This window comes from Rattus norvegicus, chromosome 14 (assembly GCF_021556685.1).
Source record: "Rattus norvegicus strain SHRSP/BbbUtx chromosome 14, alternate assembly SHRSP_T2T, whole genome shotgun sequence".
NCBI lineage: Eukaryota > Metazoa > Chordata > Mammalia > Rodentia > Muridae > Rattus > Rattus norvegicus.
In genome coordinates, this window is record NC_141547.1 from 4,213,112 (window position 1) to 4,230,375 (window position 17,264).

General features: G+C 46.0%; 1 protein-coding gene across 4 annotated transcripts in view; it reads right to left on the reverse strand.

Moving 5' to 3' along the window:
* Positions 1-964: 964 nt before the first annotated feature.
* Positions 965-17,264, reverse strand: part of Lrrc8c (leucine rich repeat containing 8 VRAC subunit C) — a 91,259-nt gene continuing 74,959 nt past the window's right edge. For 3 of the 4 annotated variants that reach the window (XM_087582394.1, XM_087582391.1, XM_087582393.1), the window contains one exon: positions 965-7,335. In XM_087582394.1, coding sequence (XP_087438520.1) covers positions 5,062-7,332 — 2,271 coding nt within the window. In that variant the 5' untranslated portion in view covers positions 7,333-7,335 and the 3' untranslated portion in view covers positions 965-5,061. 4 annotated transcript variants of the gene reach the window in all.

The following is a 17,264-nucleotide window of genomic DNA, read 5'->3' on the forward strand; positions in this document are numbered from 1 at the left end:
AGCCTCAGCTTATCTGGATATTCCATGTGAAAGAAAGTTCTGGAAGATGATGGAACAGAGGAGGGCAGATGCTGGCCATCTTTTTCACGAGTGCACGGCTGAAAAAGCCATACCATATTCAATCTACACTCTTCCGTTTTGCCTCCTAAAGTGGTCTCAGAGTTACGTCTGTTTCTGAAACATAACTCTTTCAGCTCCCACACACCCTGTCCTTCCTCATCACAATCATCCTTTCCCAAACGTGATTACCAGCAACATAATTCTACGTAGAAAGTACGTGTGGTGACAGCTTAGCTTTGACCGTAATACTAGTCACAGTATTTTTACGCCCATGCAACAGTACGTAAGATTGTCTAGTAGTGTGTTCTGTGGGGTATGTTTACTTGGGGCAGTGTTTCTCAACCTTGCTAATGCTGCGACCCTTTAGTACAGTCCCTCATGTTGTGGTGACCCCCGACCATAGAATTAATTTCATTGCTACGTCATAACGGCAATTCTGCTGCTGTTGTGAACTGTAACGTAAATAGTTTTGGAGATAGAGGTTGCCAAAAGATCGGAGACCCACGGGCTGAGAACTGCTGAGTTAGAGGACCCCTCCCTGCCTGCAGAGAATAGTTCTTAGTCCTTTAATTCCCGCTATTGTCATAAGGATATGTAATGAAGGTTGAGTTGGACGGCCATTGTACAATGTGATTTGGCAAAGGTACAAAAACTGTCCTTGGGATTATACATTAACTCAGTAATTACACAAATGGACTCCAGGGACACCTCAGGGAGATGCGGGGCAGTGAATCCAGGAAGGAAACAATTCGTTACAATGATAAAAACTAACTCCAATGGTAAAGGGTGACTGAACCTATTTCCCGCAGCCCAGAGAACCTTGGTAATGGCTTAGCAAAAAAAAAAAAAAAAAAAAAAAGATGCATGATTTCTAAGCATAAGTAAGAAAGGATGGATCCCCGAGTTACGTTACAAAAACAACTTTATTTATTTTTGTTCCTGTACACTACATAGCGAAGTAACATTAAGACAAGGTTTCCTTTCATGAACATGTATTCTGACAAACCAACCATCAGTCCTTTCTCTCGGCAGTCCAAGAAGTTTGCCAGCCCTCGACCATCTGAATGCACATGAACATAGCAAACAGACGCGAACCGAACACGAGCAAGCACGTAAGGCGTGGGGCGTCAACCCCAAAGAGCTGAGTCGCAGGGGAATGAAGACACAAAAACGAATGCACTAGAAACCACTCGGGCCAGGTGTGCAGTAAACACTTGTAATCCAGTGTCCAGGAAGCCAAGGCAAGAGGCTCTCAAGTTTAAGGTCAGCCTGGGTTAAAAAGCAAGACCCTGGCTCAAACAAACAAACAAACAAACAAACAAACCAAACCCTGAACACATAGTGGCTGCTATCTGGTCAGTAAGTCAAGCTGTCCAATGTTCTATATCTCTCTGATTAAAATATAAATTCCTTGGGGGCAGAGACTCTCTTCTCTCTCCCTCAGATAATCCTAAGAATGTCATCTTTGTTAGTGGGTGACTTTGGGAAGGGGAATGGGAGCAGATACTTGCTGGGGGTGGGGGTGGGAGGCTGATATAATAATTATCATTGAAGACTGAGAGATAAACCTGAAAACTCACGGCTGCTCTAGGTAAGACTGGGATTTCTTACTATGTCTCTAAATGGAAAAGGTGCAAACATCCCATAGACTCTTCCAGAAGTCTCCTCAGTGGTAGCAATTTTTATCCACTTGGGTATGAAGCCCTGTTCTTGAGACTCTGCCCCAGTGTGAACTCTTTAATGTAGTCCTCACTAACACTCTGAAAGACCGAAATGACATCAACAAGACTCACAAGAGTAGCGCTAACAGATTTTTTTGTATCGATGAAATGCCAATACTGTTGATCAGGTATTTGGTGTGAAAATTGGATTAGAGAGTGAGATAAACTAAAGCCAGAAACCAGCATACTGGAAAAACAAAACAAAACAAAACAACTGGGCTTCTTTTGTTGAGGAAACCCAAGGAAGAGTCCATGTTTCAGACCTTTCAGAGCAGGGCCTATGATTAAAATGAACACCATCTTTGGGGCAGGGACATTTCCAAAGAGCCTGAAAGGGCAGGCTTGCTTGCTGTTTAGGACGCCACAGAGACGGTTGGAGCTCATTGTAACACCAGGCAAGGACTGGGTGGGCCATGCAAAGGACCTCATGTACATCACAAATTTTATCCCATCGAGAGTTCTGATATTCAAAACGAGATCAAATCACATAATAAGAAAACACAATTCTGTTCTGAGGTGTTACATTCTTGGGTGTAAAATTTTCATTAATTGGTTTGTGCACGTTTTGTGTAGGGGCTCGTGGCGTGGCACCTGTCAGAGGATGACTTATGGGAGTTGGTTCTCTGTTCCACTGTGTGGATCCTGGAGAGCAAGCTCAGGACCTCAGGTGGATGGCAAGTGCCATTCCCCCACAGAGCCATCTTGCTGGTCCCTTAGGTGGGGTTCTATTAGGACCTTCCAACCACAGCACCACCAGACGGCTGTTCTGTACTCTGTTAGTAAACCTCACTGTGCAGCGTGGCCACCTTGAGCTTGAAGCGAGCCCCGGAGTTGAGAGTACAGATGGCACATTTGTGATTTATACAGCAGTTTGTTGTGAGTCGGAGGTTGGACAGAGCTGATCCTTCTCAGGAAGAGCACTTGGAAAACACAGAGAGAGGAGGCAGACAGCCTCTCTGTGCTGAGTTAGATCAGAGAACATTAGAGAAGCCAGCAGTTCAGGTACCTGAGTTTCCTGTTGGAAGGCTGGACAGTAACTGAAAGCGAGAACGCGAACAAAAGCTTACCGTGTTAAAAAGGACGGGAGTCAGAAAATCCAAACTCTTCAGAGTTTGTGAGGCTTTGGAAGTTTTTTTATAAAAATCTAATAGAAAGATCTATGAACATTTCCCTTTTAGTCTTGGGATTATTCTGGTTTATTGAATGATATTTACAACCTAGGTTGGGAGTGAGCCTGCAAAAAAACAATCACTATGAAAACAAATCAAATTATTTGGAAGCTTGATAAAACTGAATTATTGGCGATTTGCTTCAGTTAGGAACCCCTATGGGTTAATTTTCAGTTAATGCCAGAGAAAGACTTCAGTTTAGCTATGGTGTTTAACTCTAATAGGTCCCCTTGGAAGGGTGATGTTAGAAATAACCACAAGTCTTAACAATCAACACAGTGCATTCATTGGTTCAATTTACATTTCCACAACAGGCTACCCATGCTCAATAACAGACAATCTGCCCGTAAGTTCTTTAAGACAGAGCTTTTCTGAACATGGCACGTGATTCATATGATTTAATATTCTGAAACTGAATATTTCTTCATATAAGACATATAAGCCATAATAGTATTTCAAAATATTATTATCTTAATTCCAGGTTTAAAGAAATCATGACTGAAACTTTAAGCAGAAGACAGAAGTGCTTGCACATGGCTGGCCCCTCGCACGATTGTTCACTGCTCTTCCTCCACCCACCGCCATGAATCCCGTCCCCCAGGTCACTAAACTCAGACTCCGGGCACAGCGCTGGACAAGCGCTTCGTCACTGAGCTACACCCTCACAGCTCTCTGTCTTAACTCAGACGAGGAGGACCATGTGTTTCCCAGGCCTTGTCCATGTCTACGTGTCACAAAAAAACAGGTCTAGGCAAGGTCATGGGGGCCAAGAAAACGATCTTCAAAACAGGGTTTTGGAAGTCAAATCATCTTCCCACTGTCGGTGTTAAATTTTTCCCTAGGCCAGTCGGTGGAGTGTGTCACTCATGTCTCCACACAAAAGCTTCACCCGACACTAGGCAGGAACTATTGCTAAGCGAGAACACCGAGAGGTTAGTCAGCTCTAAGTGAGGTGCATCCTTAAGCAGACAGCCGAGGAGTTCCCATGCTTGCCGCACTGGCATCGGCCTCGAGGGCAGGCTTGCGGGAAACTGATGGCTGTGCTTCTGTATACAGTGGGCTGTTTTGTTCAGCAGGCAGAAAGTGAACTGATATCTCAGCACAGGGTCCGGGGAGGGGATGGGATGGGGTCTGTGCGGAATACATCAGCTTTCTAACAGAGTGCCTTAGTAGCAAGATTGTTTTCCATCGGAGGCATCCACATATCAAGGCATCAAAAATGATTAAATTACTCAAAACAGGGCTTCTAATTCTATGATTTAAAATTTAATTATCTGCCAGAATATTGAAATAAATCTAATTTCCCCAAGGTTGTTCAACAGTACCATATGGCAATACTGAGGCGGATGGGGGTGGCGGTGGTTGTATTTAATTTTTGATGGCATATTTTAGGATGGTGGTAAAAACACGAATCAGTTAGACAGCAAACAATGCACGCATGCGCGCAAGGACGGCAACCACAGGGGGTTCCTTTCTTCACCCACTTACAAAGCCGGGCCGAGGTTAACTGAAACTGTTTAGGAAATAATACAATTAACGCTGTCAGAGGCAGGGGATTTCTCAGGGTAATACTCTGTGACAGTGCACTTGTGTGAGCTCACAGTCTAGGGTTTCCTACAGAGTAGCACCACCTGACCCGTGAAGGCGGAGGCTCACAGTAAAACAGCTGGCATAGACTCCTCGCCTCAGTGCACACGGTGAAACACGCCAAGGGCTCTGACGGGTAGAAAGAACTAAGGGTGGTGTTGGCGGAATATCTCTACCCATTCAGACTATGCCAAAATGCACGCGACCTACGATCCCTTTCCTCTTACAAGAATGAGCTCAAGCTCTCAAGCAAAACCCAAGGCCAGTTGGAACTACCCATCCCTGCTGGCAGAAAGCAGTAACAGATGAGTCAGCTTCCAGGATAAATAAAACTTTAAAATATTAATATTGAAAAAATACAATTAAACTTTTATTAAAAAATACATACTCCTTACTCGATCTTTGTGTACATGTCTTGGTGTGGAAAAGAAAAAAAATAATATAGGAAAGGCATTAGGACTACCTAATTCTTTATATTGTATTTGGTAGAAGCATGTTTCAGTCATATTTTGATGAAAAATAAGTTAGTCTGCTTTCATTTGCTCCCGGACATCTGAGGGCAGAGTCTCAAACAGAGCGTCTTCCACAACCAGCCCGGCTCGTTTCAGAGCCCGGCAGTCTCCCAGCTCGGGAGGGAGGACTTCAAAGTGATTGCCTTTGATGTCTAAGTAGGAAAGAAATAGTAAGTTTCCAATTTTTGGTGAAAGTACAGAGAGGCTGTTTTTCCCGATCTTCAACGTTTTAAGTTTCTTGCAGAAGTAGAGTTCATCCGGGAGGCTCTCCACTTTGTTACAGGTGATGGAGAAATACTGTAAACTTTGCAGAACCCCGATTTCGGGCGGGATGAAGCGAATGTCGTTATAGGACAGGTCCAGGTATCTGATTTTGTTGCACAGGAAGAGGTGGGAGGGAAGCACTTCTACCTTATTGTGGCTGAAAAACAGTCGCTCCAGGCTGGTCAGTTTCTTGATGTGCTCTGGGATGTAAGCGATGCTGTTATACCACAGTTTGAGCACGGTTAGCTTTCTCAAGTGCTGGAAACTCACGATCTCCTCTATGGACTTCAGGTTGTTCTCCTTCAGGTCCAGCTCCTGGAGACTGAGCAGGCTGAACACGGCGTGGGGAATGCGTTCCAGGTCGCAGTGGACCAGTTCCAGCTCGGTCAGGTTGGTCATCTTCTTCAGGTTGTTGAGCATTACCAGCTTGGTGCCGTCGTTGTGAATGCACATCTTCTGGAGGTGGCTGGACACATCCACCACGGCCTGAGGGATCTTGGAGACGTTGCTCTTGATGGAAAGGATTTTAAGGCTTTTGAGGTCCCGCAGGGACTCCAGGGTGACGTTTTTGGAGATGTCGTGACTCAGAGAGCCAACCAGATAGAGCTCTTCCAGATTCCGGAGGCCGTACATCCAGGGGGGCAGCTCCCTCATGTCATCGAACTTGACGCTCAAGACCTTGAGATTCTCCTTCAGGAAGGAGAGTGCCGCACTGTGGATCTTGACGGAGCACTGGTGGAGGGAGAGCTCCTGAAGGTTGTCTAGCTGGGCGATGGTGGCGGGTATCATGACGTTCTTAATGATCTCCAGCTTCAGGGACTGTAACTCCGTGATCTCGAACACGGTGTCTGGGAGGCCAGACAGCATGATGAGAGGCAGCTCCAGGCGGTTGTGGGCATTCGTCTGCAGCTTCTGCCGCAGCTTGTCGGGGGTCCACTCGTTATTTAAGTTGAGCTGCTTTAACTTGTTCTCGCTGACCTCAGAGAGGAACACCGCAAACCTCTTGGAATAGAGAGGGTCATACTGGTCTATCATATGGAGCATAAAGGCAAAGTCATTTTTCACGTCCGGAATGTCATCGATTCCAGTCTCCTGCCGGACATACTCAAAAGAGTACTCCCTCAGAGAACGGTAGAACAGCCAGTACAAGGTATAAAGGCACGTCAGGCCGTAGATGCTTACAAAGCACAGGTAGCAAAAGGAGAGTTTGGAGAACAAATGAGCCATGGTGTGATTGCAGGAAAAGTTCTTATAGCCCGTCATGTCCTGGATGTCCACATTGCAGTCCACGGTGAACTGGACTTTGGAAACCAGAGCACTGTTGTAGGCGATGATGATCAGGAACTTGATGACCTTAAGCACAGTCTGCCGCACATACATGGCATACAGGATGTCACCTTCCTCCACGTGCAGTCTGAACTTCTTAACCTTCTCGAACAAGGCCTTGGCCTGTTCACCTTCCTTCTTGTCCAGAGCCCCCGCAGTGGATTTGTCAACCACGAACTTCTCGGGAATTGACTTGAGAGACTGGGACTTGACCAGGCTGCCTTCCGGACCGGACTGGATGGTGTTGGACCTGTTCATGTTGTTCTTCCTATTGTCCTTCTCTTCGGAGTCCTCGCCAGACACCTCGGAGAGAGCCCGAGTGGTCCACGGGGAGTCGAAGCACTTCCCCAGGATGGAGATGAAATGTTCTATTTTGGAACTAGATCCAGGGAACTTGAACCAGAAGTTGCTGCAGAGCATGAAGACCAGGGTGTGGATGAGCACAAGGTACGGGAAGTACTTGGCATACCAGTGGAGGGCTCGCTCGTAGCACATCTGGTTGATGAAACTGTACTGCTGGAGGTCCAGGTCTGTCTTCAGTCCCTTCATCTCCACGGTCGCCGGGTTGGTCGGAGAGGGTTTAGGTGGGGGCAGCGGGGTGGTATTGATCACAGTCTGGGAGACGTTGGAGAGGGAAGAGTGGTTCTGAGCAGGCTGCACTCTTTTTGGGAGGCAGATGATCTTGTCTTGCATGACCTGAAAGACAGAAATAATAGTTTCAAATTATATTACCCAAAGAGCTCTTAGTAATGTCATTAGTGCCAAGAAAGTAGCAATAACATCCAATAAATGTCCATTTCCTCTGCCTGGAGAACATAACCTCCGACTCCAGGACCAAGACTTTATTCTTAGCTCATGTTATGGGAGAACGAAATAGCTGATTTTGTTTACTGCATCAAGAATCGGCACAAAGTAGCAGCAGCAGCAGCAGCAGCAGCAGCAAAGCCAGGACATGGAACAGGTCATAGCAACGTTGAGTATTTAAGGAACATTCAACATTTTTTAATCTCTGTATTTCTTCACTGTGGCGAGAATCAGTACACGCCCTTAAAGGAAACTGCTGGCTCTGGATGTGGTCTTCACTTGTGAGAGACGTGTAAGGGTTGGAAAGAAGAAATGTGGAAGTAATTCCTGGTCCTCCTGTTTATCCCTCTCCTCCGCCCATGTTGTGCACTGCACTACACGCATGATTAACATAACTGGCTTTGATGTAACGGGGCTCTCACGGAAGCATTCCCACGTTCTTTAGAGATGAGAGAACACAAACCAGGCCCGACAGCAGTGCATCCATGCGTTCATTCTCTGCCTTGGAGACCTTGAGTCCTGCGGCTGTCCTGCCAGGCTCTGCTGGGGAGACTATCAAGTGAAAGCATCACGCAGCTCTGAGGAGTGCGATAAGGAAGAGGCAGGGTGCGACCTGTCTGGGACGAGGCAGGATACTGCTTGAATTAAATTAGACAAGTCACGCTCACAAAGAGGGTCAGAAACCTGGAAAAATATGGAAAACAAGCAATCGCCCAGAGGACAAATAGCAACCAAAAGGCACAGAGTATCATGGATGAAATTAATGAGTACTAGTGAATGAAATGAATATGTTTTGATGAATGAAATCAATGATACATTTTGATGAATTAAATTAATAATGAGGCAAAGTTTTTTGGGGGCTGTGTGATGGGGACAAAGGCCCTTGCTGGTAAGCCCGGTGTCTGGAGCTTGAGCCCAGAGACCCACATGGTGGGAGGAGAGAACCGACCTTCATGTGTGCACATAAATAAATACATGTAAAAAGGAGAGAACAGAGCAAATCAGTTTGTATCTCTAGGAGCCCGGTGTCTGGCGGTTCCGCAAGAACAGGCCCTGTGACAGCCAAGGTCTTTGCACTGATTACAGGGGTAGAAACTAAACACACTGCAAAGTGGCCCCTGCAGCACAATGTGTGACTATGAGCAGGTGACACGGACAGCCCACGAGACAGACACTCAACGCCGAAATCCAGCTGAAGCAACCAAGGCTTCATGAAGCGCACGCTGCCCACGTGTTTACTGGCTGAGACACACTCAGGGCCACCGCCTGTCCTCCTACGTCTGGTGCTATCGGTGTGGGCATGAAGAACGCCTCTTCCACCTCTTCTAGCGGTGAGGATGACGACAATGGTGGTGGTGGTAGGGAAGATGGTAATGGCTTCAGCAGCACACGGCTAATGTGCTCAACACACATCTGTCCTTATTTTGGAATCAGTATTAATTCTGAATTGTCACCTTTAAATTTTTATTTTATTAGATGGGATGCCGTGTCACCCAGGCTGGCTTCAAACACCCCATGTAGCCAAGAATGACCCTGAATTCCTCTTCTTGATTCTACCCCGAGAAAGGGCTGGGGTTGGCAGCGTGTGTCGCCATGCCTGGTTTAATCATCACCTTGGTCCGATAAGGCAGTGGCGGGCTTATGATTCCCATTTTATAGTTCTAGAGACTGAGGCATTAAATCAAATGACTAGACTGATGTCACATAGTTCAAGACCTCTCTTCTTACTTTATGTAACTGGTATGTCTGAAAAGGTCTGTCTTGATTTTGTTCATTAAAAAAAAACATTTTAAAGGCTATATTTAAATTTGTGTGTGTGTGTGTGTGTATGTGTCTCTGTGTGTGTCTGTGTGTGTGTGTGTGTGTGTGTGTGTGTGTGTGTGTGTGCGCGTGTGTATGTAGGGAGGTATCATATCCCTAGAGCTACTTATAGGTGGGTGCTGGGAGACAAATTTGGGATCTCTGGAAGAGCAACAAGTGCTCTTAGCTGCAGAATCATCTATTCAGCAACCTTTTTTTTTTTTAACTAAAAAATTGTTTTTATTCTTTCCCAGTGAATTTTATACATTTTCACCTCGTGCTATCCGCTGTGATCCCCCCCTTCCTGCTGAAAACTTTCTTTTTCCCAACAAACGCTGACCCCAATTTAAAGTCTTTTGTGTGTGGTAGCTGGAGCACAGCGCTCTTTCCTGAGGAACAGCAGAGTACGTTGGTGAGTTTTACAATTCTGGGTAGAAAGTAATTTCCCCTTCACATTTGAAAACACGATTCCATTTTCTCCTGCTTATTTGTGGGCAAGATGCCTGCTGCCAATTAATTGAGTTGTTTATTGGGCAACCTCTCTCTCTCTCTTTCCCCCTCCCCTTCTAGAAGCTGTTAAGACTTCCTGGGTTTTCTCTTGATTTTAAAATTTTGGATCCATGCAAATTATCCCTGCTCTGAATTTGGCTCAAAGGACTTTTTAGAAAATATCTTCCAAAGCTACACCACACAGCTCCATTTTCTTCTTCCCAGGGACACATGCTCCTGTCTTTTAGTAACCTCTTCCCTTTCGAGGCTGCATGCTGAAATCCTCCCCTCTCCCTTTCGAGATCTGGGGGAACACAGAACTAACTCACTGCTAACGAACCGTTTGTCTGGGCAGTTGGGTGCAGGACGCATGCTTTATTAGTTTTTTTTAATTAATTTTTATTTTATGGGTATGTGTGTTTTGCCTGCCTGCATGTTTGTGCACTGTTTGTGTCTGGTGTCTAAGGAAGCCAGAAGGTGGCACTGGATTGCCTGGAACAGACAGTTGTGAGCCACCCTGTGGGTGCCAGGGATTGAACCCTGGCCCTTTGAACGTGCTCTCAAAACTACTGAGCCATGACTCCAGCCTTCAGCTAATGTTTCGCAGATCACATTTGTAGGTGTTGGTCTGGGGGCTGTGGGTTGAAGGCAGCCTGCCCACCATCTCACCTCCCATTCTCCACCAACTCTCTGTTCCCAAGATTTCTACTAGTCTCCTATCTATCCACTCCCGTCACAGCTACACAATAGCTTTTGTTGCCATTGCCTTTGTAACACTGTCTTTTTGACCATTCTGAATAGAATCATTTAAAAATCCACAGTCCATTGTTTCAGATCACGATCTGACCTTGACAGCATCAGTGTTCTGTTAATTTTAATGTTAGCTTTCCTTAAAATTTTTCTTCCCATTTCATTTTGAGGCGAGGTGTCACTATTCAGTGCAAGCTGATCTCAAACTCATGGTAATCCTCCTGCCTTGGCCATCTGGGATCACGTGTGTAACCAACCCAGCTTAATCTCAGCATTTTTGTTTGTTTGTTTTTGTGGTTTTCTTCACCCATTCTGGGGAAGGTGCATTTGCATTGGGAGGTGGGTTTCCATGTATGACTGTGCTCTTGTGATTTCTGCATCTACCCAGCCCTAGGGCCATCCCTGGGATTTCTCACAGAGGGTTGGTGGTTCAGGGGGTGTTGTCAGCTGCCAGGGCTGTGCTGGAGAGGAGAACAGGCTGACTGGAGCTGGCCGGGAGGAACCCTAGGGCGGTCGGTCCCTTGAGGCACCAGCTTTAGCATCTGGTCAGTTACTGTTCTTTCCAGATCCTTCTGGAAATAGGGGCTTTGGCTTCAAAGAGTGACCAGACTCCAGGCTCTTATCTCACTTGGAGCCTTTCTAGTTCCCTTTCCTGGCAGGAGTCAAGGTCCTGTCTGGTGTGTTCAGTTTTGGAAGAAAGCCTGGTGGTTGATTTAGCCCACTCAGTGTTCTGATCCTGCTCCAAGGACAGGCTTGTCTGGGTTTGCAGCCCACCTGTGGGTTTTGCTATCTTATCCATCATGACTCTGCACATAAATGGGGTGTTTTGAAGTCCAGCATTTTTACAAGGTTTTCCACAACCATGTGTGTATATTACTAACAAAGTTAGACAAGATATAGCATTCACTCTCAATTGGAATGTATTCTTTAGTCTGTGGCTTCTGGCCTGAAAAGGCAGGGTAACATTGGCTACAATGTTGCTGCTCCATTTGGTTAAGGTAGGTTTTCTTTCTTTCCTTTTTTCAAGACAGTTTCTCTGTATAATAGCACTGACTGTCCCAGAACTCCCTCTGCAGACCAAGATAGTCTCAAACTCAGAGACCCACCTACTTTTGCCTCCTGAGTTCTGTGCCGCTATCACCCTAAGGCAGATTAAAAAAGAATATTTTTTAAATTCATTCTTTGCTAATGTCATACACATACATACACAATGTATCTTAATCGCGTCCAACACAATCCTCTCTCTCACTCCCCTGGACCCCTCCCAATTCTCCTCCCTTCCCCACTATTATGTCTCTTTTTATTTAAAATAACACTCTGGGCCCAATTAGAGATGCCCGAATGCCCTTAGGTGTGGGATACCCCCTGGAGCATGACAACTGACTGGTCGGGCACATCCCTGAAGAAAAATATCTTCCTCCCTTGAGTAGACACCAATTACCAACAGCTTCTCAGAGAGGAGTGGGTCTGCATGAGCCCACCTGCCTTTCACACTGGAGCTCTTCCCATGCAGCTGCTATTCGTTTATGAATGCCACGGCCATGGCATGGTTGGCCACGCCATGGTTGGCAGACAGAATCTCCAGGTCCCCTCCCTATCCTCTAGCTCTTCGATTCTTCCTACCCCTTCTCATTTTGTAATCTCCAAGCTGTTGGTCAGGAGGCCCCATTTAGGACTGAACATTCAGTCACTTACTCTCAGCCCCGGAGCAAGTTATGAGTCTCAAGTTATGAAACAAGTTACCGACTGTTGCCACTGAGTAGATATTTCTTTTGAGAAAGGGTCACATTGTGTCCCAGATACATGGCGTTTGACTTGCAAAGTAGCTGACGGTGACCTTGAACTCACGACCCTCCTATCTCTTCCAAGTGCTGAGGCATGTGCCACCGTACTTGGTTTGGCCAAAGCTAAGGACTGAACCTTGGGCTTTGTGCTTGCTGGGTAAGGACTCTACCAACTGAGCTACAATCCAGTGCAGCTGTGGCAGGCTCGATTCAAACTGGTGGAACAGACCAATAAAAAAAGCAGGCAAAGTAGCTGAAGATACTCCGCCTTTTATGGGAAGAGGTGACTTGGCAGTGCAAGCTCAATTTTGGTGAGAGCCAAGCAACACAGATTCATTATAATGTGAGTGTCTTCACAAACCTTGATTTTAAACACACACCCATGCTTTAACTGTCTCTTCATCCTCCACTTGCTTCACAGAGATGCATTAGCTGGTACTACATGCTATATACCCTAAGGTATTTATAGCCAGAGGTGCCCTAAATCAGACAGAGCAAATCAAGTTATTTATGCTGTGGTAAGATGCAGAGTGAACTATTTCCCCAAGCTGTATTCTCCACGGGTCATTCAGAGACACTGAGGAAGCGCCTTCATTATCTAAAGGCTACCAAGTATCTGCTCTATGATACAATGTAGCAGAAGCAAAGAGGCGGGAGAGATGGTTGCTGCAGCCTCGCTAGAGATGTAAAAGGCCATATGGAGTCAGTAAGGATACAAACGAGGCAGCATGCCCTCCACGAGCGGGCACAGGAGGCGCAGTAAGCTCCTGGGCATGGAGGAGGCAGAGGAGGCTCCAGGAGGAGGTACAGCTATGCTGATTGGGTCTTGAAGCCTCTAGCCTTGAATAGGGCATTGGGGAACAGACGGTGGGAACCTACACACAGGTTCCAGAGACAGGAACTAAAGGCGGCACCGTGAGAGTGAGAACCACCAGGGAGACAGACTGTCTGACTTTTCTCACTTCTCCTGGGCAGAGGGAAAAACCAGGAAGGAAGTAACTCTCAAGCCACTGAGGCATCAGCCAATGGACAAACTTGGGTTCGGTTTCCCTGAAGCCAGACCCCGGAGGATGAAGAACCATGGCCAACAGGCACCTGTTTGGTTTTTGTGATGGAAGGATTAATCCAGAAACCTTTGTTTCGAGGTTACCAGAAATGTTAAGTACCATAAAATCTTTCAGGGAATGAGACAGTGCTGAAGAAACGAATGCTCTGGGGCTTTTCAAACATCCCATTCACGAGCCTGCTATCCTTCAAGTCCAGCCCTGTGTGTCTGGGGACAATTACCCCAGAGTGCAAAAATAGACATCCGTGAGAACCGCACACTGCATCACAGTCGCCAGGACAAACAAGGTCTTTGTCTCCAGGGGAAATAGGAAAGCAAAACTGTGTGGCGACATTGCTTCCTGCCTGTGTGCACGTGTATCCCCTCTGTTATTTAAATGACTTGATTCCTTAAAAGAGAAGTTTTAGATTGATAGCAGGATGGAGAGGAAGGTTCAGAGATGTCCCATAGGCACACACAGGTACACAGACTCCTTTACTAGCACCTCTAACGGTGGTAACATTGTAACAATGTACAAGATGACATATATTGACACACGTTATTATCCAAAGTCCACAGTCACCTTAGAGGGCTCACTTGGTCTTTAGAATCTACTGGTCTGGCCAAACTCTACAACATATTCATCACTATGATATCCTGCAGGGCTGTCTCGCTGCCCTCTAAGCCTGCTGTGCTTAGCCTATCCGTTCCTGGCCTTTCCAGAATTTTGCCCTCAATCCCTGTCATGGTTTGAATACGTTTAGCCCAGGGAGTGGCACTGTTGGAAGGTGTGGCCTTGTTGGAGTAGGTGTGTCACTGTGGGCGCGGGCTTTAAGACTTATCCTAGCTGTGTGGAAGTCAGTCCAAGATGTGGAAGTCAGTGGAAGATGAAGAACTCTTGGCTCCTCACCATGCCTGTCTGGATGCTTCCATGTTCCCGCCTTGATGATAATGGACTAAACCTCTGAACCTGTAAGCCAGCCCCAATCACATGTTGTTGTTATAAGAGTTGCCTTGGTCACGGTGTCTGCTCACAGCAGTGAAACCCTAAGACAATCTGACTTAGTACTTTCTTCAGGTACCTCTTGCACGTTTCCTCAGTTTGCTCAGTCTCTCCCTGACCGCACTGCATAATAACCAGTTCTCTGGATTCCCTCTTGACGATGGCGTTTAAAACTCATGGAATGGTCAGGAAACAGCACAAAAATACATGGAGAAAACTTAGGCCCCTAGCATCCAACGAGGGGGAAAAAGTCTCATGCAAATCATGAGAGTTTAACTGGTTACTTAATAAGTGTACACACCAGCCAGGGCTGAAGCACACTGTCAGAGCCCCTATTTATCAGCACGCACGAGCTCATGGCTGTGGTATTTTGGAACACACATGCACACACCCACAAGAACTGAGCAAAAGGTTTGTCTTCATGAGTTGTAAGAAGGAACAAGGCAAAACACACCCCTGCCCCGGGCACCGGACAATAAACACTCTGTTGTCTGGGTTGTGTCTTTTGGGTGAGGACGCTCAAAACTTACAAGATGGTCAGTAAGTAATGAGCGGGGATGAAGTTTCATGTGTAGAGAAATCAAAAGAAAGGAAAACCAAAGACTCGGGGTTACCAACTTAACATCGAGCATGCCCCCTCCCCCGAGTTATCAGCATCACAGGGTGGTGCGTTGCTTACAAATGATGGACCCGCAACCCACACCGATCGGGTCAAGGAATTTGAGTCCTTAAGGATGGAGAGAGCTCCAGGAAGGACTGTACAGAAACCGGGATATTTCTCAGTGTGAGGAAGATAACATACATACTGTACACGTGTGAACCCCCTCAACGGTAGAAGACAACGGTTGTACATATTCTATATGTTCTGCAGGAACCAGACACCAGGCACATTTTGTGAACGTAAGTCAACAGAAAGTCTTTTTCTTTCTTTTTCTTTCTTTCTTTCTTTTTTTTTTTTTTTTTTTTTTTGTGGCTTGAGGAATTATGAGACACCACTGGCGTCATTATTATACAGACCAAGTGAATGCCTAAATGCTGTAACAAGTCCTCAGACACAGGCACCACGGCCTGATCTCAAGGTGGCACACATTAGGGACAGTGAACATCAGATCAGATAGACACTGTCTCTCTCCAAGGATGACAAGTCCCAGAAGTACATGCATGCCTACAATCAGCTGCCATTAACATCTGGGAGCATCTGGCCCATGGCTACCTTCTTCCGAGATGAAATGATTTCTTATGCGCATTCTCCGAATCGACAGAGCTCAGTGCTGGCTGTTGCAGACCCTGGGATTGCTGGAGTGGGGAGGCCATTACAGTTACATTAGACCTGTCTGTTTTGATATTTGGATCCATAAACACATTTCTTCCACCACCACCACCACAGGTGATGCTTCTTAGAGAGACAACAGGATGACGATGTGTCCACCATTATCGTCTGATGCTGTTAGCTCCTGGTTGACCTGGCACTTCCCAGACACCTGGGACGGTTTGTTTCCTTTATTTTCGTTACACTGATACAGTCCGTTTCCTTCTGCTAAAGAACAGGGCTCCACAGCAAGCAAGAATTAGAGGGACTGAAAACTGAGGGTGGGTACAGTACAGGAATTTGAGGGACTGAAGGTATTTTCCAAGCAGATCAGTGGGTTATCAGGTCTATGAAAAAAGTAAGATTTTAGTGAGAAGCGTCTATTTCAATGTTAAAAACACATGAGAAAATGAAGTGAATATGAAAACCTCTGGATATACATTAGGGATACACGCTGTCTAACAGTTTATTTGGTTTATGTCCTTGATAAACCTGAGATCTTTATCTACAACTATGCCCTTGAAATTATACAGGAAAAGCTATTTCTGATGTGATGTGCAAGGGCAAGCGTCCTCTGACTTCTTATTCAACATCTAGGGGTTGCTGATACATCAATGAGTAGGAAAACAACCAGAGAAACTGGAAAAGGTTTAAAGGGAAAAAAAAAAAAACCCACAACTGGCTTAGCAACAATGTATCAGCAGCACCAAGAACTCAATGCCAGGAACAGGCATTCTAAGAGGATTTTTTTTTTTTCCAAAACTGCAGATTATTCTAGAAATTTGCCGTAATAACCCAAGAACAGCACTCTGCAGCTCTCAGGGAGTGTGACGATGCTAACTGCCAGGCCCAGTCTGTTGGAAGAACAGAGCACAGTATTCCTAAGGAGTTTAGCTGCTGTCCATTGTGACGTCACAAGGCCCACCCTTAAGTGGGAGCTGTTGCAAGTGTTGGGCAGCGTTCGATGAGCAGAGCCAAGACTCTTTTTGGTTCTGTCTTGGGAGGACCAGGGTCATAGAGATGGTCAGAAGCATGTCCAACCTACATTTTCTGTTGAAAGTTTTAAGGAAAGATTTTTTTTTCCCTTAAAACTGACCTAACTGGGGTTGGGGATTTAGCTCAGTGGTAGAGTACTTGCCTAGCAAGTGCAAGGCCCTGGGTTAAGTCCCCAGCTCCAAAAACAAAAAAAGAATAATAATAATAAAAAAAGAAACTGACCTAACTGACGTCACACACATGCTCACATTGTGTATTTCTCGCGAACACTTGCAGTTTCCTACAAAACGAAATGCTGACATGGCTGATGATCTGCTTGGCGTGGGGGTGAAGGATTTGGGGTTGGGCTTGCAGAAACTCTAAAAATATGGATATCTAGCTTAGTGTCCAGTGAGTTTCAGAAAAGAAACCACTGCTCAGCCTCATACTGTGGTAGGCAATATATTCTGAGAATAGCACATAATACCACCAACGTTACAGCACTAGACACCACGTCTGACCGCAACATTCACGGCTCCAGGTCTGGGTTTCCCTACAGAACCTCCCTAGCTTTTGAGGTGACCTGAGCAGGAAGATGTCACCTCTGCTTTAAAATAGAGGTCCTTCATAGTGCCAACATTCCGCACTCCCTAGAGAGCAAATGTC